The sequence below is a fragment of the Tauraco erythrolophus genome, chromosome Z (assembly GCF_009769465.1).
Source record: "Tauraco erythrolophus isolate bTauEry1 chromosome Z, bTauEry1.pri, whole genome shotgun sequence".
NCBI lineage: Eukaryota > Metazoa > Chordata > Aves > Musophagiformes > Musophagidae > Tauraco > Tauraco erythrolophus.
In genome coordinates this window covers 2,447,722-2,472,179 of record NC_141496.1, presented here as the reverse complement: position 1 = coordinate 2,472,179, position 24,458 = coordinate 2,447,722, and the positions used below count along the sequence as shown (strand labels likewise).

Below are 24,458 nucleotides of genomic sequence, written 5' to 3'. Positions count from 1 at the left end.
ATCTTTTCTTGTTTCATAGAATCGTAAAATGTTTTGGGTTGGAAGGATCTTTAAGGTTAAAGACCGTCCAGTTCCGCAGTCCCTGCCATGGGTAGGGACACCTCCCGCTACACCAGGTTGCCCAAAGCGTCATCCAACCTGGCCTTGAACACTTCCAGGGATGGGGCAGCCACAACTTCTCTGGGTAACATGGTCCAGTGCCTCACCACCCTCAGACTGACAAAGTTCTTCCTTATCTCTGATAGAAATCTTCCCTCTTTCAGTTTAAATCCATTGCCCCTTGTCCTGTCACTACACACCCTTGTTAAAAGCCCCTCTCCAGCTTTCCTGTAGGCCCCCTTTAGGTACTGGAAGGCTGCTAGAAGGTCTCCCCAGAGCCTTCTTTTCTCCAGGCTGAACAGCCCCAACTCTCTCAGCCTGTCTCCATAGCAGAGGTGCTCCAGCCCTCGGATCACCTTCATGGCCTCCTCTGGACCCTCTCCAGCAGCTCCATGTCCTTCTTGTGCTCGGGACTCCAGAGCTGAATGCAGTATTCCAGGTGGGTTCTCAGCAGAGCAGAGCAGAGGGGCAGAATCCCCTCCCTCGACCTGCTGCCCACGCTGCTCTGGATGCAGCCCAGGACACGGGTGGCTTTCTGGGCTGCCAGTGCACGGTGCCGGCTCATGTTGAGCTTCTCATCCACCAGCACTCCCAAGTCCTTTTCCTCAGGGCTGCTCTCAATCCATTCTCCTCCCAGCCTGTACTTGTGCCTGGGATTGTCCTGTCCTACGTGCAGGACCTTGCACGTGTCCTTGCTGAACTTCATGAGGTACACGTGTTCTTGATGCAGAATTGGGAACTTCCTCCTTCCACTGTTAGTGTGGCTCAGTTTCAAGTGTTACAACCTCAGCAGTGTTGGCTTCACAGCAGGAAGGGTAGAAGGGTAGAACTCCCATCATCTCCAGTTGGCACCCAGATTCTCTTCTGTGTTACTAGGCCCTTCAGCTCGGAGGGAGCTCTTGCTACAGAGATTTGCAAGTCCAGAGTGAGCCCTAGGCAGGAATAACAGCCTCTGGACAAAATCTAGACCTCAGTTTTTAATAGAAAATGAGAACACTTTTAAATTAAGATGGTATAATATCTCTCAGATATCTTGCATTAGCCAGAATAGTGAGTTGGGCAGTGTTTCAGTACATAAAATTAAATTCCAATATCTTGGATAGAAAGTAGACAAGAGTTAGTTACACAGTCAAGCCTTTAGCTGGCATAAAAAAATATAAAAGCTGCTGGCATTTCTGATGGCCAGAGAAGGCCAGCAGCACTATTAGAGGGAGAATAAGCCTAATTTTTGCTTCCACTTCTTATAGAATATCAACAGAGCATCAGATATTCGAAGGGAAGAGGTTCACTTGTTCCCATGGCTGTGCATTGAGTCTCAAGGAGTTGGACCTCAGGGTAGTTGTCACCATCAGATGCAGAAGCCAAACAGTGCAGGTTGGATCCAGGTGTTGGTGACATGTCTTCACTGAAGTAGCTGTGTGAACACAGTGGTATTTTATAAATTCGTGCCAAATGGAGAGAGGGTCTTCGGGGTTTTTTTCTGTATTGGATCTGTATGTCCTTTTATTCGTGATCTTCCATCAGTTGTTATTTTTAGAAATGGGTTGTTTAAACAATTAAATATTACCGGTCAGTAGATGAACAGGTGTAATTTTGTTCTAGTCCTTATTAATCAATGTTGTAATGTTTCGGGGTCTTCAGATTTTTCTCCATATCTAATGTTTGTTTTCATAATGCTCTTTAGTTCTCCGAAATGTACTCAGTTTACCCATAGTTTCCCCTTCTAAATGTGTAATATTTTTCCCTTTGAGATAATTACCTGGAAATTCCTCACCGACTTCACTTACTTTGTCATTTAAGTAACAGAGTTTGTCAGACAGTTAGGGATCAGCGCTTTCAGCCCCATGTGTCTCCTGGCCTCGGGAATAGCCTAATCCTGGCTGGTGTGGAATCTTAGGCTAAACTAGGAAGTCAGTAAGGAAAAGAAGATACCACTAACCTTTTATTCCTTATTCTTTTTCCGCTAGATGGCACTTGTAAAGGCCTGACGATGCTTTAGAGCCTTCTGCCACTGGGTGTTGTGTGGGCTTTTGTTGTGTCTTAATTTTCATTGTCTTTTGGTCTGTCGTCAAATGCATCCATGTGCTTTGCTCCCTACACAAAAAGGCTATTGTCATGGGTATGCCCTGACGTTGAAACGTAGTTCCTGAGTCTTTAGCCTCTTTGGTAATTCGTTCTCAAATGTAGTTGTCCTGGGGAGCCTTAAATGTTTTAAAGTAATGCTATTAAGCCCATTATTCAAAAGAAAGTTAAGATTTTTTTGCTTGCAGGGGTTTTACTGCTTGAGGAAAGGGTAATTTATCTGCAGGGTGTATTTCACACTCCAAACTCTGGATTCGTTTTAAAATTTCGTGCTGATTAAAATCCTTTTCCAAGGAAGGATAAGCAAAGTGCATTATTCACTCTTCTCAGAGCTCTTAGCTCTAAAAGTGTGATAGAGCAGTCCCTCCCCTCCACACTCCCACCCATCAGTAAACAAGTCGTTTTTTGTTCCTGTACTTCTATCCCAGCCTCCTTTGGAAGCCGTTACTCAGCTGTCTGGTAGAGTCCCAACGGTGGTGGGTCCTGGCTGGTGGCCATGGTTCCTGATAAACGGTTATGGTTGTAGTAACGGTTAACACACAAGTACTTCATTTTGTGTAGGAGTAGTTCCTCTAAGTCGTTGCTGTCTTAAAGAACAATGAATGATAAAACAAATAGATTGCCTCCATTCCTTAAAAAGCTTCACAGTTCAATGTGTTTGCTTGCCTCTTTTGCTTTCCAGATGTTTGCTTCAGAAACATTGCATGTTCTGCAGCTGTGGAAGCATGCAGATGGTCACTGATTCTTGTATCTCTTCCAGGTTCTACTGAGAAGGGTGGGTTTGGTAGTTGTCGTTTTGGGACTGTAGGAATTGAGTCAGCAAGGGATTTAAGTGTGCGCTTGGATCCAGTTGCATTCAGTAAGGCTTTTTGCATTTGGCTGTGTGCTCGAGTACCTTCCTGACTCGGTCCTAGAGCCGACTGGGAGCCGTAGGCCTCTGATGTCCCTGTATTCCATAACGACTCTGTTGCTCCATGCTGTTGGCTCTGTAGGAGCTGCCTGACTGCGATTATTCCTCTTTAACAGGGCCGTTGCTTGTTTGCCAGCGGCAGTCCCTTCGAGCTGGTGACTCTGAAAGATGGAAGAACCTTCAAACCAGGCCAAGGAAACAACGCTTACATTTTCCCAGGTAATAAATAAAACTGTCTACTTTTAGTCTTTTAGACTAGGCTATTAGCACCTCTTCTTGGGTTCCCTGGCTACACTAGGCACAGTGAGTGAAGCAGCCTGAGGAGGTGTTACCAGCATTTAAAGCTGAGAACTCGATCAGAAGAATGAATGAAAGAAAATCACTTAAGGATGAGTGTTAGGCATATGCAGCTACATTGGCAACACCCACACAGTAAGCTCACTCGGTTATTTCTAAGAAAACAAAAGGGTGTTGTTAAAGGCTTTGAAAGCTGCTGCATTATGGGTTCTTCTGCTTGTTTTGGGGAAGCAGGAGAAAATAAGTGTCAATATGCTCCTCTTGAAGTTATGTCTGCGCAAGTGAGGGTACAAAAGAAGCACTAGGGATTTTTCTCTGCCTTCCCCTTTCTCTCCCTTTCCTCCCTGAGCTGCTGAGCTCCAGCCCCTAGTCAAAAGCGACTTCGTAAGGTAAATGACTAGCACACAGGGCAATAGTTTCGCAAACGTGTGTGGAAAGTGATGGGAGTATTTTTTTTAAATAACATCCTAGATGACTTGCAGCTTCTCAGCAGCAGGCTGCATATTTTGAAATGACGTGGCCCTAATTGGCAATAATTTTATTGTAGGCGTGGCTCTCGCTGTGATCCTCAGCAGTGTTCGGCATATTAGTGATCAGGTTTTCCTAGAAGCTGCTAAGGTAAGTGTGAAGCAGAGTAGGCTGTGACATGATCCTGGGTGACACGATGGGCAATTTCTCAAATCTTGCTGAATCTCTGTGATTTCCTCTTTGAATTCTGCTGGTCTTATCCTTCCTTAATGGAAAAAAAAAAAATGGATTTGGATGGAACAAAATTGTGAGAAGTACCAGCTTCCATTGCAACTTCAGTTTTTTCATCCAGAAACCGAACACCCGTGTAGGAAATCTGCTACGTGTAAATTGCCTCCCAGCCTCGTAGGTCTGGCAGCAGGCCTGCCTCCTCCTCCTGCCCCACTCTGAGTTCCACAGCTGATGGGATGCTTGGGGAGGCACATGACCCCCCAGGCTCTCATCCTCTCCTGCCTTTCCACTCCGGAGCAGAAGCACCTTAGCACATCGGAGTAGCCAGTGAATCAGCTGGCCAGACACATGGCAGTCCTGCAGGCATGTTGTGCTCTTACAAGTTCCATGGTTAGGGGTAGTTCAGCTTCCAAAAAAATAGGACATTATTTTGCTAAATGCTTACAAGCAGAATTTGCCGATATGGGCACAGATTGAAGAGTTGATCTTTGAGAATTTCGAGATTTTTGACTAGTGCTTTGGGAGCACTCTAGCAGTAAGAACACTGAAACTTGTTTCTCTCAGATGTTTTGGCATGTTATTGATCTCATTTGGGATGCAGCAAATAGAATTTGTTTGTTTCTCTAACTCAGGCATTGACAGAGCAGGTGACTGATGAAGAATTCGCACAAGGAAGACTTTATCCTCCACTGTCTAATATCAGGGAAGTTTCTATTTATATTGCTGTCAAGGTGAGTATGAAGCATGAAAGTGGGCTGCACTATAAGTGTTCTGTACGTACGTTAACCTGCTGAATTGCACAGTGTGGCCCTTGTGGGCACAAAATACCCAGTTCTTTGTGCCTTTAATAAGAGGCACTCAGAACAGTTTTGAGTTTGTTGGGTGCTTCAGTTTGGCAGTGATGATGTGCCAAAATTCTGCACCTTTGGTTTCTGAAATTAAGTTCTCAGATCCCAGGCAAGGCATTCAGGAATTGCAAAAAGACTTTGGTGTTTGTCTTCATCCATTTTGTGGGTCTTAAATACATGGCAGTGGAAGCGTGGATGTTGTGTGAACGTAGTAAAAGGCACAAACTGCATGGTGATTTCACTTTTCAGGTTATGGAATTTTTGTATGCAAACAACATGGCTTTCCATTACCCCGAACCTGCAGACAAGAACCGTTACATTCGATCAAAGGTTTGGACCTACGAATACGAATCCTTCATGCCAGATGTGTATGACTGGCCTGAATCTAAGGTTCACTGATGCATCAGAAGATCACACTCCTCAGGCATTACGTTCTACTCTGCAGGGATCCCTTTTTCAGACCAATTAAATCATGATCTTTGAGTCCTGTAATTTATTTTCACTCATTTTGATGTCTTTTTTTTCCCTTCTGCCCTGTTTTTCACTTGATATAGATTTGTCCCCGCTCTCGCAAGTACCTGATAAACTGTATGGATGATGGAGTCTGTCACAGGAATGAGAGAGCTGTCCAAAATTATTTTAAATAATGACATTGCGTTTCTAGCTTAGAACCTGCACCACACTAAAGAATTCTATTAATGATATTTTAGCAACGTGCATTTGATGATGAACTATAGCTCTCTCATCACTGCCGACTTCCAGAATGATTTATTTCTGCTTTTAATAATCAGTCTTCTACTTGTCCTATTGTTGTCACGCTGCATTATTTGTGACATCACCACAGAGCATTTGTCAAAAAAAAAAAAAGAACAGCTTGAGACAAATTTAACAGCCTAGTGGGCTTTCTGCTTGGTCCGATGTTTAAAGATGCCCACGTCCAGTCTTCCTTGTGGCATTGGCTGCTCTGTTTCTTTGAATGTGCTTTGAGGAGCAGCGTGGTGTGCACATGTGGAATCTGCAGCAACGCTTGTATTTCGTGTTTTCATCGTTACGTGAAGTCTGTTATTAGGAAAAACGTGAACTCGTTGAAATGATCCTTGGAAAGCCTGAAAATAACGTTAATCACTTAATAGCTTTTAAAAACAAAGCTACGCTGTTGCATAACAAATTATACCACATAAATGCAGGATCTGAAGTAATCTACAGAAATCTTTTGGAGATTTTTACAAGGAGATTTTCACAAGGAGATTTTCTGCAGTGGGCTCCAAGGTGATGTACCAAAGGATTTTTGTTTCATTTTTTAAATTTTTTCAAGGTTCCGTTTCTTCTATGCTAAATAGTTTTCTTCCTTGCATACCCTTGTTCTCACAAAAAGACTTGTGTGTCTTTTCACATGTTTTCATGACGACATTGACTCAAAAACTCCTAAGTGGGCTCACCTGGCACTTCGAACAAATCCCCCGCACGCAGCCGGTGGAGCACAAACAGAAAGCATTACAGGCAGCTATTGGCACGCACATTTACAGGAGTTTGACTGAATTTTTCTCCTGGTCTCAGTCCACTATATTCATTTCACTTTGAATACAGGACTTGAAAGATCTAATGCTTAGAAGCTCTGAGTTGATCACTTCATCCTCCTCGCTCCGTTTACAAGTTTAATTTGTCATGTTTTTTGTGTAGAAACAAAAATTGCGAGTTGAATTTTTCCTTGCCACGAATAGTCAGCCCATCTGGTACAGACAGCACAACGGCATTCATTTTCATTTTGTTCATTATCAGGTTTGACTGCCCTCTGTTACTTTGTGTTAGCAGGCAGGGTCACACAGTGATGGTTACAGCCTGTGGCTTCTCTAAACCTGGTCTCTGTAACAAGAAAAATGGTACTCCAGGAACAGAAAAAAATATGTGCTGTTCCATAGTTTGCTGCGTCGAGGCAAAAAAAGGACAAAAATAAGTAGATAGATGTAGAAGGGCTGTACTGGCAAACTTGAAGCTGGAATCCAAAGAGGTGAAGGAGAGCTCGCTCAGAATCTCCCCATGGTGAGCACTTCTCTCACATCTTCGTTTATATTGCAGAACGCATTCTCTGCAGAATGGGGCCCAAAATAGAACAGGGAAAATAGTCTCTGTACCCCCTCGGACGTGTTCTCTGTCGCTTATTGCCTAGTATCTGTTTTTAAAATTATGTTCATGTGTTACATAAATGAACAGTAAACTTTGGGGATATTTTACCTAGGCGAGGAAAGAAGACTGATTATATAAACACAGAAAATAGTGATATGGGGAAAAGACTGCATGTTCTGACTGTGGTAAAGTGCTGTCTGGTGGGGCTCGAAATGCTCCGTTTCCAAGTTGGGCGATGGATGTGGTTTGCAACTTGTATGTGTAAGTATATGTACAAAAAAGACCAACACACACATATGATGTTTTTACAAAGAATGCTTTTTTCATCTATTTTTGCTATGCCTCGTTTTTATTGTATTTAAATTTGTGATCTTTCTGAGAAATTATTTATTTAGTATAGAAATTATTTTTACCTTCCGAAAATTCAAGTCTAGCTGGAGCCTGTCGCAGTGTGTCAGTGGAGTTCTGCATCACTGGATCCAAGTACCTTGGGAACGCACACTTCCTCACTTCTGCCAACGTACTAATTAGGCAGATGAGTAACTAATATATCTCATGCACTGATCTCATATCCCGGCTGAGAATGATCACAGAGGCAGGGCAATCGGTCCGTAAATATAACTCTTGTCTTACGAAATAAAAAGATCTGCATCCATCTATCCAGTCTGATTACTTTTTTTCCAGGCAAGAAGCGCAGTCGTGGTTCACAGTCAGTGGGAGCTGATAAAAAGGGTCAAAGGAAAACCTTTCCTTTCCTTTTTCAAAGGAAAACCTGACCCTCGGGAAAACGGCGTTACCTGCGCGCAGCAGGACTCTTGGCTTTGGGCAGGAGCGGTGTCGGCTCCCGGAGGGAGCTCCCGCGCAGCGCGGGAAAACCGCAGCGGCCGCTCCGGAGCCGAGGGAAGATGCTCGTTTCGCGAAGCGCAGTCCTTTCCCTTTCCAGCACGGGCTTCCTGCTGTCTGTGAGCACCTACCAAGAGGGATTGTTGAGGGCTAGCCAGCAGTGGGATTTTCCCCAAGTACAAACATTCCTGTGTAATTTTTCTGGAAACCCCGCTGCGCAGGTGAGGAAAAAGCCTGTGACTGACCTGGGGGCTCCGGCTGCAATACAGCCCTGCCCCGACGGGGCAGCAGGTGTGTCGGAGCTCTAGAGCAGAGAAGGCCTGACTGTGTCTGTCCATAACCCGTCCCACCTAGGCATCTAAGTGGTACCAGTTGGCTTCCTCTATCCATAGGCACCTGTGGACATCGTTTGATCAGGTTCTGTGGATCATCTGTAGCTTGCAATATAGACACGGCGGAATTTTACCTTTCATGCACAGCCGTTGTTTTCCATTAGCAACAGGTAACGTGTCAGCTCACAAGGTTTTAAGTGCATTTCATTCTCCTTTTCATCTTTTTCAGTTTGAGTTGGTTTTTTTGTTTGTTTGTTTTTTTAAATAAAACGCATAGATTTGTCTTTGGGTTTGCTTATTCTTCAGATCTAATTAATCTTTCAGTAATTCCCTGGAAGTGTTCAAGGCCAGGTTGGATGAGGCTTTGAGCAACCTGGTGTAGTGGAGGGTGTCCCTGCCCATGGCAGGGGGTTGGAACTGGGTGATCTTTGAGGTCCCTTCCATCCCAAACCGTTCTGTGATTCTATGATAATTACAACTGGCCACTTAGTAAGGAACTACAGTGTCCTTTTTTGTATTCTACTTAACCTGATTTTTTCTATTTGCTGACTTATTCAAAAGCATCAACATGTCTTTATCTATGAAGAAAATTCTCTTTCACAGTATGCAAAGGGAAAAGGTTAGCACCAGGATGTGTTTTGTGATGCACAGCGTAAGTTAAGCTTACGCCATTCTCTAAAAAAACATAGCAGGTAAAGGATGACTAACGTTCTAGCTCTTCAACCCTGCTGACTTTTGCCTTCTGAATGGTACAGCAGTCTGTCTTTCATGTCTGTTCTGTGAGGATACTATTCTGGATGTACAGAACACTTACGAGAGGATCAGAAGCTCCCACTGAGGTCAGTAGCTCAGGCTTTTCCAGCAATGACCCAAGACTCGCTTCCTTAAAATCAACAGGAGCAGAACTGAGCCTCTTGGCAGCAATGTATGGAAATGTCTAGGGGAGAAGAAGGGTCGCTAAAGGAGTGCAGCCTTTTTTTTATGAGATGTGTGTGTTCTCCTTCAAAGATGTTCCAAAGGCTTGTATGTTCCTGAAGCATATGCCCACGGTTGCCATGTAAAGGAAGACTATTAAAATGTGTCTGATGTGTTTTAAAACCCAAACGTGACTCGTCACATAAGTACTTGGTTATGCTTGTGAACAGTGATGTTTCATGACGTTGTGTTTGTTTTCTGAGCCTAAAACGAAGCGACACTTCGCGTCCAGATCGATGTTCAGTAGGTTTCCTGCAGGTGTGTCTCTTCTCTCTACTGTTGTTTCCAGCACGCTGTTTTGCAGGAGGGAGTAAAGTAACCCTTTGTCACACTCCTCTGGTAGTAACTGTAATTAAGGAAAATAAGTGATACACCTTGTAGTTTTTCATCAAGAGTCCTATTCAGTGACTGCTCCCTGTAGGAGATGACTGTCGTACAGCTACAACTGTGAATTTTAGTTCAGCTGGCTCTGGGCCTAAGTAAATCCAAGTTGTCTTCTTCCATTTTGGGGCTTGCTCCGGGTCTTTTTGCCTTCAAAGGTGCAGGTTTGAGCACCTGTGGATACAGGTATCTACGAGACTGTCAGACTGGCGTGTAGGAACGGTTCAGTTCGAAATCCTGTCTCGGCTGTAAGTGCTGTTCCTGAGTTTTGAGAAAACCACTGTTATTTCTGGACTTTTTTTAAGACTTCATGTACTCCCAACTGCCGTTTGCAATAGGCAGGGACTGCTGTTACGCTGAACACTGGAGCAAGGAGAAAATCCAGAGCAAAGCTCTAATTGCACCCCCTTGGCAGCCGAATTTGAGCAACGTAGTGCAGTTGCCGCTGGGGAAAGGACATCTCGTTCTGTATGGATCTACCTTGACCTACCTACCTACTCCCGAAATACACGTTACCAGCTTGCAGATGTTCTGGGTGAGCTGCGAGGAAAATTCAGCGTGCTTTACGCCTCTGCCTCCTGCCTTCGCTTCCCGAACTGCAGCACTCGGTGAGGATGCAGCTTACTCGTGCCTTCTCCAGAGGGACGTGTGCTAGCAGCTGGATGGTGCATGGGGAATCCAGGCATGGTTGGCCATGGCTACAGCTGGCGTGAAAAGCTCTCTTCCAGCAAGCGTTCTGCGTGCGGGGCAGGAGCTTTGCGATGTGTGTTTATATTCCCTGTACACGAAGCGGGTGCTGGATTGAACTGAACTCTCTGAGGACCTTTGGCTTTATCTGTCCTTTAAGTAGTTCCTTTCTGATGAAAATGGAAATAAAAAACACTTCTAGGACACGTCCCTGCCCATGGCAGGGGGGTTGGAGCTAGATGATCCTTTGAGGTCCCTTCCAACCCAAACCATTCTAGGATTCTATGACTACACGAACACATTTGTCAAGAAATAAAATGCCAAAATAATTTACGTTTATTTCTATCTTAAACGTACCTACCTTACACAAATAAACGAGTGCAGTGCTTGTGAGAACAGTTCTGTCCGAGGTTGACTTCACCTGGGAGGGTCATTGCTCAGCTGAAACTAAAATTGTATTTAAATGTGAACTGGTTGGGTTTTTTTTCCTCCTTTATAATGCTGTAACTCTATTGAAATGTGTGTTCTGGTCTTCTATTTTCTTAGTAAAATGCATTCCCTTTGCCTAAATTACATTTGATTTTGTTTATTCCGAAACAGTAACGCTCGACCTATACAGAATTGCCGAAACCACTGACGTTATTTCCCTTTTTTTTTTCCCTTTTGCCTCTTGCAAATAACGAACAAAACAGGCGCTTAGGCTGTAAGTAAAGAAATTAAAAATTTTCTCTCAAAGAGAACTTTTCTACAACACTGCCTGCCTGCCAGCACCTTACAAAGGACCTTCTCAAAAGGGACTGGAGGGGACCCACGCCCGCGTGTTAACAAATAATTAAAAAACCGGGGTCTGGCAGCGGCCCGTGGCCGGGGAGGGTCCCTTCCCGCCCCCCGGACCCCCCGCCGGTGCCTCGGCTGCCCCCCGGGGGCAGCGCCCGCTGCTCTCCGCCCGCCCCCCGCCCTTCCCGGCCCGCCGCGGCGCGGGGGGGGAGAGGGGGGGGGGGGGAGAGGGGGGGGGGGGGGGGGCCGGGCCGCATCGTTCCGCCTTTTCCGAGCGAACCCCTCCCGGTGCAGCGGCCCCGCTCCGCCCGGGGCCGGGTACGCGCCCCCCCCGAGGCCGGGTACGCGCACGTCGCGCCTGGGTGCGCGGGGGAGGGCCGGCGGGGAGGGGGAGGGCGCTGCTTCGGGAGGGTGTTGATTTTCTGCGGAAATCACGGTGTTTTGGCCGGAAAGGTCTCAGAAGCCGCGGAGGCAGCCGGAGTTCGAAGGGAAGTGGGAATCATCCGCCGGAAAAGGAGGTGGGAACAAAGCGCGGGGAGACTCGGGATGGAGAAGAGCCCGCCCCGCCAGGCGGGAGTCGTGCGCTTGGAAATCCTGCCCCTCCAGCAGCTTTCCCAGGGGTGTCCTGCCCCGGCGGGGTGGCCAGGCTCCTCCCGGTATCCTGGTGCAGACAGCAGCTCCATAAACAATGGGACCCCCTGGAGCGGTCGGTGTCCCGGGATGCGCCGCGCATCCTTCAGGCGACGCGCAGGTTCCGCGGCGTTTGGTTCCCCGCTCCGCGCCCACGCGCGGTGGGACGCGGGCGGCTCCCGGGGACGCCGTTGGAAAGGGAAAGTCGATGGGGTCGCTCCTGCCTCTCCCGGTCTCCGGGGTGGTTTTTAGGGGAGCAGATGTTCGCCCCGCACGTCCAGGAGCAGGGTTTAAATGTCAGCAGCGGCTGTTGGGTGTTCGTCATTCTCAAAAGGCTTTCCGAGGAAAGCGCACGCAGGAAAATTCAGAGTTTAAATGAAGCAAAGAAATAATAAGGAATGTAAGGATTTGAGCGTTTCCGGCTCGTTAGGGCTGTTTGTTTAGGTGACGAGCGAAGGTCCTATGTTTGGGCTGCGTTGTTGGCAACTTTCCATCGATAGGAAATCTTGTCCCTGTAAATATTGTGTTGTCTGAAAGTCACATCCCCCTCCAGGGAAGTTTTATTTTTTAAAGGAAGGGGAGTTTGATCCTCACACTAAAGTACGGAGGACACCTTCATTTAAAACACAAACGTTTTTTTCTTTCTCAGCATAATGTTTTTTCTTTCTCAGCGGCTCAAAATCTCTCTTTCAGGTGGCGTACCAATACCCTTAAAATGTCGATGGATATAACTTTCCTTGGCACAGGCTCAGCGTACCCTTCTCCAGCAAGGGGAGCATCGGCGCTAGTGGTCCGCAGGGAAGGAGAGTGCTGGCTCTTCGACTGCGGAGAGGGAACGCAGACACAGTTCATGAAGAGCCACCTCAAGGCAGGTTTGTGCTGTTGAAGGGTGTTGTGATGAGGGAAGGGGAAAAGTCTCATGAGACCTAACCAAAATACCTCGTCCTCGTGCTCGTGTTATTTGAATATGTGCTAAAAGAAGGACATGGACCAGTTGGAGAGGGTCCAGAGGAGGGCCACGAAGATGATAAGAGGGCTGGAGCACCTTTCCTATGAGGACAGGCTGAAAGAGTTGGGGCTGTTCAGCCTGGAGAAGAGGAGGCTCCAGGGTGACCTTATAGCGGTCTTCCAGTACCTCAAGGGGGCCTACAGGAAAGATGGGGAGAGGCTGTTCAGGAGGGCCTGTTGTGATAGGACAAGGGGTAATGGTTTTAAAATAGAGGGAGGTAGATTCAGGTTGGATATTAGGAAAAAATTTTTTACCATGAGAGTTGTAGAACACTGGAACAGGTTGCCCAGAGAGGTGGTGGATGCTCCATCCCTGGAGACGTTCAAGGCCAGGTTGGACGAGGCCCTGAGCAACCTGATCTAGTTGGAGATATCCCTGTTCCTTGCAGGGGGGTTGGACTAGATGACCTTTGAAGGTCCCTTCCAGCCCTAACCATTCTATGATTCTGTGATTCTATAAACACGCGTGAGCATCACCTGCGTATGGGTGGTGGCTGCTGAACCTGCTGCTCAGTAGTCCTTGGTTGCCCTTTGGTAAAGAATTGTGCTCAAGAGCCAAACTCCCCCGAGTTTAATTTCTCAGGCTTCGTAATTTCAAACGAGGACCGCAGACGAGCTTTAAACTGGAACAGTTTGTATTCGAAGACAGCTCTGGAGAATACCTGCTGTGAGTCTTCCTGTCAACACATGTTGTGCTTTTGTTTTCAAGTCAAGTCCTAGGTGTTCATGGTAACTCTTACATCTTGGCAAATGAAGGAGGAACCAGACTTGCCTGCAGTCGCTGTGCTTTTGCAGCCTACAGCAGCCAGAGCAGACTTCTGACTCTCAAGTGGTAAAGATGGAGTTATCAATTATAGACAGCAAACCAGCCTCCTGCTCTGCCAAAATCTGAAGCTATCAGGGGATGTAATGACCAAGTGAATAGACTGCTAATTTACTGATTTTTACTAATCCGTTCTTAAATCAAAACAAGGATATTCTGTCCTTCTTACTGCTCAGTCCTAAGAGATGCTGGAGAAAATGCATTACTGCGAGGGAGCGGGAACTCGGCTGGCAGAAGAGACCGAGGCAGCCTGATTAAAGTACACGTGTCTGTGATGAGAGAAAATTCTGGGCTTTTTCAATCGAGCAAGGGCAGGGCTCGCTGCCTGAGAGCTGGAGTGAGACCAACTCAGATGCAAAACAAAGCCCAAGTCTTTAAGTTCAGTTTTTCATCTGTTAGAAACAAACCAGTCAGGAACCGTGGGCTTCTTGCCTTTTGAAAAACTTTGAAATGAAAACTGGATGCTTTTTTTTTTTAAAAAAAAAAAAGTATGTTCATTTCATGTGCTAGATACAAAACTAGGAACAACACAGATTCCATTTTATGTTTCTCATTAGCCTGCAGTTCCCATGTAATGTATGAAAGCACAACCACTTTCCAGCATTTTGTTTCATTTTAACATGGCAGATGTCACCAGCCCATTCTGTTGCATGCTTGTAGAACGTTTTGCTTAGAAGCAACTAAAACTTCCATCTCGGCCATCTTCTCTTGACAAATCAAGCCAAAATAAACCTTGTGTGGAAACTTACCGCCGCTGTGGAAAGAAAATACTTTGTGGTTTGGGATTTATTTCTTAAACACTGGTTTTATTTTAATTTCCCTCCTTCCTTATTTCTTACTCCTTGTGAAAAAGTGATTATTTCTGAGTTGTTACGGCGTTCGTTTATTCTCCTATCTTTTTCTGATTTGTTTTTCTCTTCCTGTTGTTCTCATCAATAGGCAGAATTACCAAGATTTTCATAACTCATCTTCACGGTGACCACTTTTTTGGACTTCCTGGCCTGCTGTGTACCCTTAGCCTCCAAAGCAGTCCTGACCCAAACAAACCACCTGTTGATATTTACGGACCATTAGGACTACGAAACTTCATCTGGAGGAGTATGGAGCTCTCCCACTCGCAACTCCTCTTTCCCTACACAGTTCATGAACTGGTACCTACACGGGACCAGTGCCCCGCAGAAGAATTTAAAGACTTTTCTTACTTGGACAGAGATGAGGCATCTCCCCAGGGAGCAGAAGGGAGACTACTCCACCTGGATCCAGTAGAAAACTCTTACTTGCTGGTTGAGGATGAGCAGCTGGTTCTGAAAGCATTTCGCCTATTTCACCGCATTCCTTCCTTTGGCTTTGTGGTGGAAGAGAAGCCCCGGGCTGGTAAACTCAATGTACAGAAACTGAAAGACCTTGGTAACCACTTTGACTTATTTTTCCTTTTTTTAATTTTTAAATGCATAAATGCACATGTTCAAGCTGAGTAGTAGCTCCAGTTTTCAGCAAATGTTAACAAAATTGGGTTCACAGGCAGCCGAAATTATTTTTACGACCACCTTTCTAGGGGTTCTAGTAAATCAGACCTGCCCTCTCTCTTTGTAATCCATTTTAATTCAATTTTCCTTTTTCTATTAAAGACATTTGAACGTTTCATACCAGGGCAGCAGCCTGAATTGGTGTGTAACACTAATGCCAATTTGTATTGCAGGCTATTCTCAAACTGAGAAGAGCAAACAAGTTCAGATATTAACAGTTTAGAAAGCATAATGTGGCTTTCAGGGAGATGTATGGCCAGTGTACTTGCATGACTTTATTCACTTTAATATGAAGAATGCAGCTTTCCTTCAAACACACTTCCTGCTAACACTACAAGCTCTTTATTTGTATGAAGTGTGTGAAATATCAGTTGTTACTTATATTGAGCTTGTATTTTTTCACTCATACAGCCCTATATACAGCCTATCTCTTCTTAAGTGATTATTTTTTTTTAAGCCTGACACTCATCACAATACCTAATGGACTCTCCTGCTGTTGTTTACCAGGAGTTCAACCAGGTCCTTTATATGGGAAACTGAAGAACGGAACTGCAGTCGTTCTAGAAAATGGAGTAACGATTTCTCCTTCAGACGTCTTAGAAGACCCTATTCCTGGAAGAAAAATTTGCATTTTGGGGGATTGTTCCGGGGTGGTGGGAGATGCGGCCGTGAAGCTTTGCGCTGGAGCGGATGTCCTGATACACGAAGCCACGCTGGACGATACCCAAGAGGAGAAGGCCAGAGAGCATGGTCATAGCACTCCGAAAACGGCATCGGATTTTGCCAGGTTGTGTAAAGTTAAGAAGCTGGTTTTGACTCACTTCAGCCAGAGGTATAAACCAGCTGCTCAGAGAGGCGAGGGAGACGCGGACGTCACCGAGCTGAAGAGACAGGCAGAGTCAGTGTTAGGTGGGCAAGAAGTAACACTGGCTGAGGATTTCATGACAATAGAAATTCCAATGAAAAAGTGAAAGTAGCGGTGTTAGCAGGCTCTGTACGGAGACGTAAGGTAGGATGGTGTTGGATAGCACTTCAAAATAGTGGCAGGGTTTCTGGTATCCAAACTGGTTCTCTTCTGTGGCACGCGGAGAACCGTTGCAAACTGGAGAGAGTACCAGGTACAGTTAGCATGGCTTTTGTAAAGCAATAAAAAAAAAGGATACCGAAACGTCTGGAACGTGGAATAAATTTCTAAGTGATGGTTTTGGACACGTAGCCTCCGCAGATACCCGGCGCGTAGGCTGGCTGAAGCCTTCACAGCCCGCGGGTTTTCCTTGGACCACAGGGCACTGCATCCTTGGGCTGGATGCTGCCCTCAGGAAGGGCTGTGCACCAGAATTTATTGTGCCTGCTACAACCTTTGGAATTATTAAGGCTGGGATATTTCAGACCTGTACGCAGTGTTTTGTGGCTGCTACCCGATTTCTGTGTAAGGGGAAATTACACCGAAACTAATAAAGTATTTATAACTCTGCCAAGTGTTTGTAGCTGGGGGTGTTGCTACGCTCAGGCTGAGGAGCTCTTTTAATTCTCCCTTAGCACACGAAGTTTTCTCGTAAATATAGTTTAGGCTTCCTGTCAGAAGTGAATCATTCTTTAACAATTTGATTAATTTAAAGCTCTGAAGTGTGAGCCCTGACTTTGCATACCTGTTCCTTGCATGAGTTAAGTTCCAGAAGTATGCTCTGAAAGTCTTTAGGCAGATGACAAGTAGTCTTTCCTAAAGTGTTCCTCCAAGTGCATTTTCAAAGACAAATTATCCTACTAAAAGCATGTTTCTCTTTGTAGAAATACCCCTAAAGGAGGAATTTCAGCTACAGCTCAGTCTGTTTCTGCAGTGACTTTATTCTTTCAGTTAAGGGACATGTAGACCAACTTTATAGAATCATAGCATCACAGAATGGTTTGGGTTGGAAGGGACCTCAAAGATCATCCAGTTCCAGCCCCCCTGCCATGGGCAGGGACACCCTCCACTACACCAGGTTGCCCAAAGCCTCATCCAACCTGGCCTTGAACACTGCCAGGGATGGGGCAGCCACAACTTCTCTGGGCAACCTGTTCCAGTGCCTCACCACCCTCAAAGGGAAGAATTTCTTCCTTAGATCTAATCTAAATCTGCCCTCTTTCAGTTTAAATCCATTGCCCCTTGTCCTGTCACTACACACCCTTGTCCAAAGCCCCTCTCCAGCTTTCCTATAGCCCCTTTAGGTACTGGAAGGCTGCTATAAGATCACCCTGGAGCCTTCTCTTCTCCAGGCTGAACAGCCCCAACTCTCTCAGCCTGTCTCCATAGCAGAGGTGCTCCAGCCTTCGGATCATGTTTGTGGCCTCCTCTGGACCCGCTCCAGCAGCTCCATGTCCTTCTTGTGTTGGGGACTCCAGAGCTGAACACAGTATTCCAGGTGGGGTGTCAGGAGAGCAGAGCAGAGGGGCAGAATCACCTCCCTCGACCTGCTGCCCACGCTGCTCTGGATGCAGCCCAGGACACGGTTGGCTTTCTGGGCTGCCAGCGCACGGTGCCGGCTCATGTTGAGCTTCTCATCCACCAGCACTCCCAAGTCCTTCTCCTCAGGGCTGCTCTCAATCCCTTGTTCGCCCAGCCTGTACTTGTGCATGGGATTGCCCCGACCCACATGCAGGACCTTGCACTTGGCCTTGTTGAACTTCATGAGGTTCTCACAGGCCCATCTCTCCAGCCTGTCAAGGTCCCTCTGGATGGCATCCCTTCCCTCCAGCGTGTCCACAACACCACACAGCTTGGTGTCATCTGCAAACTTGCTGAGGGTGCACTCGATCCCACTGTCCATGTCTCCAACAAAGATGTTAAATAGCACTGGTCCCAGTACTGACCCCTGAGGAACATCACTCGTCACTGGCCTCCCCTTGGACATTGAACCGTTGACCACAACTCTTTGAGAGTGACCATCCAGCCAATTCCTTATCCACCAACTGGTCCATCCATCAAAACCATGTCTTTCCAGTTTAGAGACAAGGATGTCGTGTGGGACAGTATCAAATGCTTTGGATAAGTCCAGGTAGATGATGTCAGTTGCTCTTCCCCTATCCATCAATGCTGTAACCTCATCATAGAAGGCCACCAAATTAGACAGGCAGGATTAGCCCTTAGTGAAGCCATGTTGGCTGTCACCAATCACCTCCTTATTTTCTATGTGCCTTAGCGTAGTCACCAGGAGGATCTGCTCCATGATCTTGCCAGGCACAGAGGTGAGACTGACTGGCCTGTAGCTCCCTGGGTCTTCTTTTTTCCCCTTTTTAAAGATGGGGGCCGTGTTTCCCTTTTTCCAGTCATTGGGAACTTCACCAGATTGCCACGACTTCTGAAATATGATGGATAGTGGCTTAGCAACTTCATCAGCAGCTCCCTCAGGACCTGCGGATGCACCTCGTCTGATCCCATGGACTTGTCCACCTTCAGGTTCTTAAGATGGTCTCGAACCTGGTCTTCTCCTACAGTGGGCAGTTCTTCATTCTCCCAGTCCCTGCCTTTGCCTTCTGGGACTTGGGCTGTGCAGCTGAAGCTCTTACCAGTGAAGACTGAGGCAAAGAGGTCATTGAGAACCTCAGCCTTCTCCATATCCTGGGTGGCCAGGTCCCCCGTTTCCTTCTGGAGAGGGCCTACATCTTCCCTAGATCTCTTTTTATCACTGATGTATCTATAGAAATTTTTCTTGTTGCCCTTGATGTCCCTGGCCAGATTTAACTCTATCAGGGCTTTAGCTTTCCTAACCTGATCTCTAGTTGCTCGGACAATTTCTCCGTGTTCTTCCCAGGCTGCCTGTCCTTGTTTCCACCCCCTATAGGCCTTCTTTTTGTGTCCAAGTTGGTCCAGGAGCTCCTTGTTCATCCATGCAGGCCTCCTGGTGTTCCTACCTGACTTTCTCTTTGTTGGGATACACCGCTCCTGAGCTTGGAGGAGGTGATCCTTGAATATTAACCAGCTTTCTTGGGCCCCTCTTCCCGCCAGGGCCTCATCCCCTTGTACTCTAGCGAGGAGATCCCTGAAGAGGCCAAAGTCTGCTTTCCTGAAATCCAGGGTAGTGAGCCTGCTGAGCATCCTCCTTGCTTCCCTAAGAGTCTTGAACTCTACCATTTCATGATCACTGCAGCCAAGGCTGCCCTTGAGCATCACGTTCCCCACCAGCCCGTCCTTGTTGGTGAGAACAAGGTCCAGCAAAGCACCTCTCCTTGTTGGTTCCTCTACCACTTGGAGAGGAAGTTATCATCCACGCATTCCAGGAACCTCCTGGATTGCCCGTGCCTTGCTGTGTTGTCCCTCCAACAGATATCGGGGTGGTTGAAGTCCCCCAGTAGGAGCAGGGCTTGTGAACGTGAGGCAGCTCCTATCTGTCTGTAGAGAGCCTCATCCACTCGGTCCTCCTGGTGAGGTGGTCTGTAGCAAACCCCCACTACTATGTCCCCTGTCCCTGCTCTGCCTTTAATCCTGACCCATAAGCTCTCAGTCGGGTCCTCATCCATCCCCAGGTGCAGCTTCATGGACTCCAGCTGGTCCTTGACATAGAGGGCAACCCCTCCTCCTCTTCTCCCCTGCCTGTCCTTCCTAAAGAGCCTGTGCCCTTCTATTCTGACACTCCAGTCATAGGATTCATCCCACCACGTCTCCGTGATGCCAATAAGATCATACCCCAACAGGCGCGCACACACTTCTAACTCCTCTTGCTTGTTCCCCATGCTGTGCACATTGGCATAAAGGCATTTAAGTTGAGCCCCAGATGGATCTGACTTCCTGGCTGGAGTGGCTGGAATTCCCTTCTTCTGTTCTACAGGTATTTCCAGCATATCTTTATCATTCTTGATATTCCCCCCCTCCCCTTTTGAATCTAGTTGAAAGCCCTGAACAGCAGGGAGAAGGGTAGTACCGAAACGAAGCAGCAGGCTGGGTCCTCTTTGAGTGTTAGGCTGCACAGAGTTGGTGTGTTAGTGCATTTTTTATGGTTATTTATTCTGTATGGAGCATCAGGGATGGAAATGCTCATTTCATCTCAGCTGAGAAGAAGAGCTGCAAGTTGCCTGGTCTATATTGAAGGCCAGACTAACTATGTGGCTGTTACTTTTTTAAAATGGTTTCTTTTTTGCTATGTTGGTGGAAGAGGGTACACTTAGTGCTGGAGTTACGTGAAATTCCTGTATTTTCACTTTAATGTGTTTTAGTATTTACAATCAAGTTATAGTTGTCTCTTTCTTAGCAGACCCATGTGTCTCTGCTTACCATGGCCCACTTTCTTCTCTAAGTCTGGATACTAAATTACGTCATAAATCTGACTTGAATTAAATTTATGGGAACATGTGCGCCAGTAAGGACAGAAAAATTGGGACCATAAATCACCTATTATCTCAATGAGTTTATCTTTCCATTAACCATTTGTTAATTACCAGAGAACCGAATTCTTTTGCATTAAAATACATCTGCCTGAGAGTGTTTCATCTGACAGCAGGTAAGGCACTCTGCTGTGGTCACGTAAGGACTGGGAGGGTCTTTTAACAAGTTCCAGGTATGTGAAGAAAGATGACTTTTTTTTTTTTTTTTTTTCAGCTTTGAATAACTTATTTTAAACATTCTTCTGCTTTCCTGGAAGAGTTCCTCTTAAGTTTGGTTCCATTTTTAGCTGGTACCAGCGGAGGGACTGGATAAACTGTGAAAGAAGCTTTTTATGTTACGAGAAAGAGGAGGGGGAAGGAAATACGGCGTGAAGAGTTTTGTAACAGCAGAGACGTTCCTGAGTTTTACGTGTAGCTGATGGGCACTGACCAAAGGGAGCAAGGGCAGATCTTCCTTCTGCTGAGATCCCCATGAGCTTGCAAAAAAGTTTGAGAAATAAGCAAAAAAGTTTGAGAAATAAGCTACCTACGTTCTCTGAGTGTGGTGCAGTCTGTGTCGAGGATGGAGAGCCTGAGATCGACCCTGGGCTCTAAATCCAGCTGGGAAAAGGATCCCAGATGCTAGAGGTGGTTCAGGCCTTGTTGTCAACCACTCCCCATAGCCCACGGTGGGACTCTTCATCAGTCTGTGTAGAAGAAACAAGATCTTCATTTGGGAGCATTTTTTTTTTTCAAACAGACTGTTAAAATAATTTACTTTTACTGAATTATGTTCATTTATAAGGACAAGAGTATCAATTATTTACCTCAGATGGTTTCATTCTAGAAATGTAATTTCTGGCGAGGTGGTAGGGCTGATCCAGGTCTCACTGAAATCGGTGGTTTGGCACATAGTCACTAGAACAACTTAATGCATTTTTTATTAATAATAAAAACATATTGATTGGGATCTTGAGCTGGAAAAAGTTGCAGAAGTTTGATCAAAGTAACATTTTGGGGAGGGGGGGCAGGGGATGGATGCTAAACCACAACCTGTTAAATTGATCCTGCTAGGACCAGCATTTGATGTTTGAAAAATGTTTGACTTCAAAGGAGTTTAGGTGGTTGGAAAAAGTACCATTTTGTTGGACATGGTACCTCTGCAGCCTTTCAAAATCACCTTAATGGCCTACAAAGGTCCTTCCCAGGACTAATTGTTGCTGGAGCTGTTTGGCTTTGGATAAATACGAGGCAGAAGCTCGGCATCTTCCCTGGTGAAGCACCTACCTGTTGGTCACCCCCATCCCTTTACAGCTCCAGGACAGTCCTTTCCTCGTGTGCTGGAAGTTGTGGGGTTCGCCACGTGTCCCCAGCGGCCACCACCCACGGAGGCTCGTGGACACCGCGCTGATCTCGGGGCACCGGAGACCGATGGTGGCACCAGCTCAACAACTCGTGCACCACCAAATTCCATGTCTCACCATCTGGTTGAGCAGGACATCAGGAGGATTGCTTTATGAACCTCAAAGCAGGCATGTGTATAAATGTAGAGAGTCACCGCGATGCGTACGGTACTTTTGGGGTACCTAATTTGCATCTTTTCAGATTTAATACGTGCTATAGGCGTGAATTAATGACACTAACCCAGCTGCAGTGTCATCGTTGGGGATGTCCTTGTTGAATTTGCAGCTCTCTCACACCTGCTTGTGAAACACCATGAAAGATTGCACCGAATTTCCCAACGCCGTTTCATCTCCAGCCTTAAAAACAAAATTTTTTTTTTGCGTGTGGAGACGGCTGCCTGTCGGTGCTTAAAACGCCGTGTTAGTAACGGCAGCTCATGGCATCCCAGTGGGATGTGGTTCACGGCATGCCTTGAGAGCAAACCAGGGCTGTTGCCAATGGAAGGAAATTTAATATATTGTATTTAGACTTACTACTTGCCGTGACACAAACACTGGGAAATCAGAAAATGACACTTCTTGGTGCTCAGCGTTAACGTTTTGCAGTTTTCATCCCCGTATTTCAGCAAATCGTCTCCCTGGATGAGGGGCTGCAGCTGGTTCTGCAAGTGCGAGGGGGAAGCGACCATACTTACAAATTGCAAATTAATTAATGATTTCTTTTTTTTTTTTTTTTTTTTTTTAATTATATTCCTTGGAGAGGAAGGGGAGGTGCTGGTGTAGGCAAGAATTTGTGAGCACATGGATTTGCTGTGCTGTGGTCCACACGTCCTGCAGGGGACAGGTTCCCCTTTGAACTGAAGCTCTCGTCTCCCATCTGTAGGACTTCAAAAACTCCAGAGATAGATAATTTGCAATGCACTCAGCAAATCCTGCTGTGAAGAGGCTTCAATTATATCTACCCAGGAAAAACGACAAATATAGCAGCATTTTACATTGCTTTTCATCACCAAGATCTTCTCAAGGATGTGGAATTGACTATAAATGGCTTACTAGTTTGAGCAGGAAATTTTGCTGTGACAATATAACGATTTGTTAAAATTTCCATCATTCTTAGTTCTTGTCCAAGTATCTGCGATACCACACTAGGACCTTGACAAACACCTCGCTTGTTTAGCAAAACCAGCGTGTTTTCCAGCGGATATGGTATTTTGTGCACCTTTTCCCTTCTGTTTTCTGTTCTAATGGTGGCCCAACACCACAAAAGTAGAAAGGTGCGACTTTCTAGTTTAAAAAAAATTGATCTTTTCAGCTGAATTCCTTTGGAGAGTTTGCTTTCGCAGGACAAGGTGATGAGGAATGGGAAAAGCACTTGCTTTTGCAGGCCAGTCTTTGTTGGGGTTGCATTTGTGGGGTTTTACACTCATGGGGCTGCACTGGTGGGGGTTCGTATTTAGGGGGGGTTGCGTTTGTGGAACTGTGCATCTGTTGGGGTTGTGTTTGCAGGGCTTTGCGCTTATGGGGATGGCACTTATGGGGCTGTGCATTTCTTGGGGTTGCATTTGTGGGGTTTTAGGCTCACGGGGGCTGCATCGGTGCAGGTTCATATTTGGGGGGTTGCATTTTTGGAACTGTGCATCTGTTGGGGTTGTGTTTGCAGGGCTTCGCACTTACAGGGATGGCATTTCCAGGGCTGTGCATTTCTTGGGGTTGCACTTGTGGGGTTTTTCACTCACGGGGGCTGCATTGGTGGGGGTTCATATTTATGGGGGTTGCATTTTTGGAACTGTGCATCTGTTGGGGTTGTGTTGGCAGGGCTTTGCGCTTACGGGGATGGCGCTTACAGGGCTGTGCATTTCTTGGGGTTGCATTTGCGGGACTTTGGACTTCACGGGGTTTGCATTTGCCGAGCTTTGCACTCGTGGGTGTTGTGTTTGTGGGGCTGTGCCTTTCTTGGGGCCGCCTGTGCAGGGCTTCGAACTGCGGGCGGTTGCATTTTGGGGTGTGTGCACTCACGGGGGCCGCCTTTCCGGACCCCCGCGCTCGCCGGGGCCGCGTTTTTGGAGCTCTGCCTTTTCGCGGCCGAGCGTGCGCCCCGGGAGCGCCGCGCGGCGCGCCGCCGCCCGATGCCAACCACAAAAATAAACCCCGGCCGCGCCCGCCCGCCCCGCTCTCCGCCTGCCCTTGGCGCGTTAACCGCGGGACGGCGGGCGCGCATGCGCAATGCCTCCGCGCGGGGCGGGGTTGGGGGGGGGGGGGGGGGGGGGGGGGCGGTGTCGCGGAGGCGCTCGGCCGTGGCGGCGGCGGCGGGGAGGGGAGGGAGTTACCCGGATGTCGCGCATGCGCGGCGGCGGCTGGACGTGTCGGCGGCGGCCGCGGAGCGCGAGCGGCCGGAGCCGCGGCGGCAACAACAACAACAACAACAACAACAACAACAGCAGCGGCAGCACGAAGGCGGCGGCGGCGACGGGGGCGGCCGTCACAGGGCGGCCGCGTCCCCCCCTCCCCCGCGCCGCGGGCCCGTGAGCGCCGCCCAAAGGGAGGGGAGGGCGGGCGGGGGGGGGGCGGAGGCCCGGCCCGCTCCGCTCCGCTCCGCTCCGCCGCACCGGGGCCGGCTGAGGCGAGGGAAGGCTGCGCCCGCCCCCACCGCCGCCGCCCCTCAGGACAGCCGCGCCCG

The 24,458-nt window shown here is 47.2% G+C and overlaps 2 protein-coding genes across 3 annotated transcripts in view; both read left to right on the top strand.

Annotated features, from left to right (window-relative positions):
- The window catches only part of ME2 (malic enzyme 2), a 35,619-nt gene extending 28,612 nt beyond the window's left edge, over positions 1-7,007 (top strand). For both annotated transcript variants that reach the window (XM_086628805.1, XM_086628806.1), the window contains 4 exons: positions 3,208-3,310; positions 3,936-4,006; positions 4,720-4,818; positions 5,185-7,007. In XM_086628805.1, coding sequence (XP_086484931.1) covers positions 3,208-3,310; positions 3,936-4,006; positions 4,720-4,818; positions 5,185-5,334 — 423 coding nt within the window. In that variant the 3' untranslated portion in view covers positions 5,335-7,007. The remainder of the gene's footprint in view (positions 1-3,207; positions 3,311-3,935; positions 4,007-4,719; positions 4,819-5,184) is intronic.
- Positions 7,008-12,399: 5,392 nt separating this feature from the next.
- On the top strand, positions 12,400-16,012 carry ELAC1 (elaC ribonuclease Z 1). Its single transcript, XM_009982984.2, has 3 exons — positions 12,400-12,556; positions 14,455-14,922; positions 15,549-16,012. Exons 1-3 carry the CDS (start codon positions 12,400-12,402, stop codon positions 16,010-16,012), a joined length of 1,089 nt encoding a protein of 362 aa, XP_009981286.2.
- Positions 16,013-24,458: the final 8,446 nt, after the last annotated feature.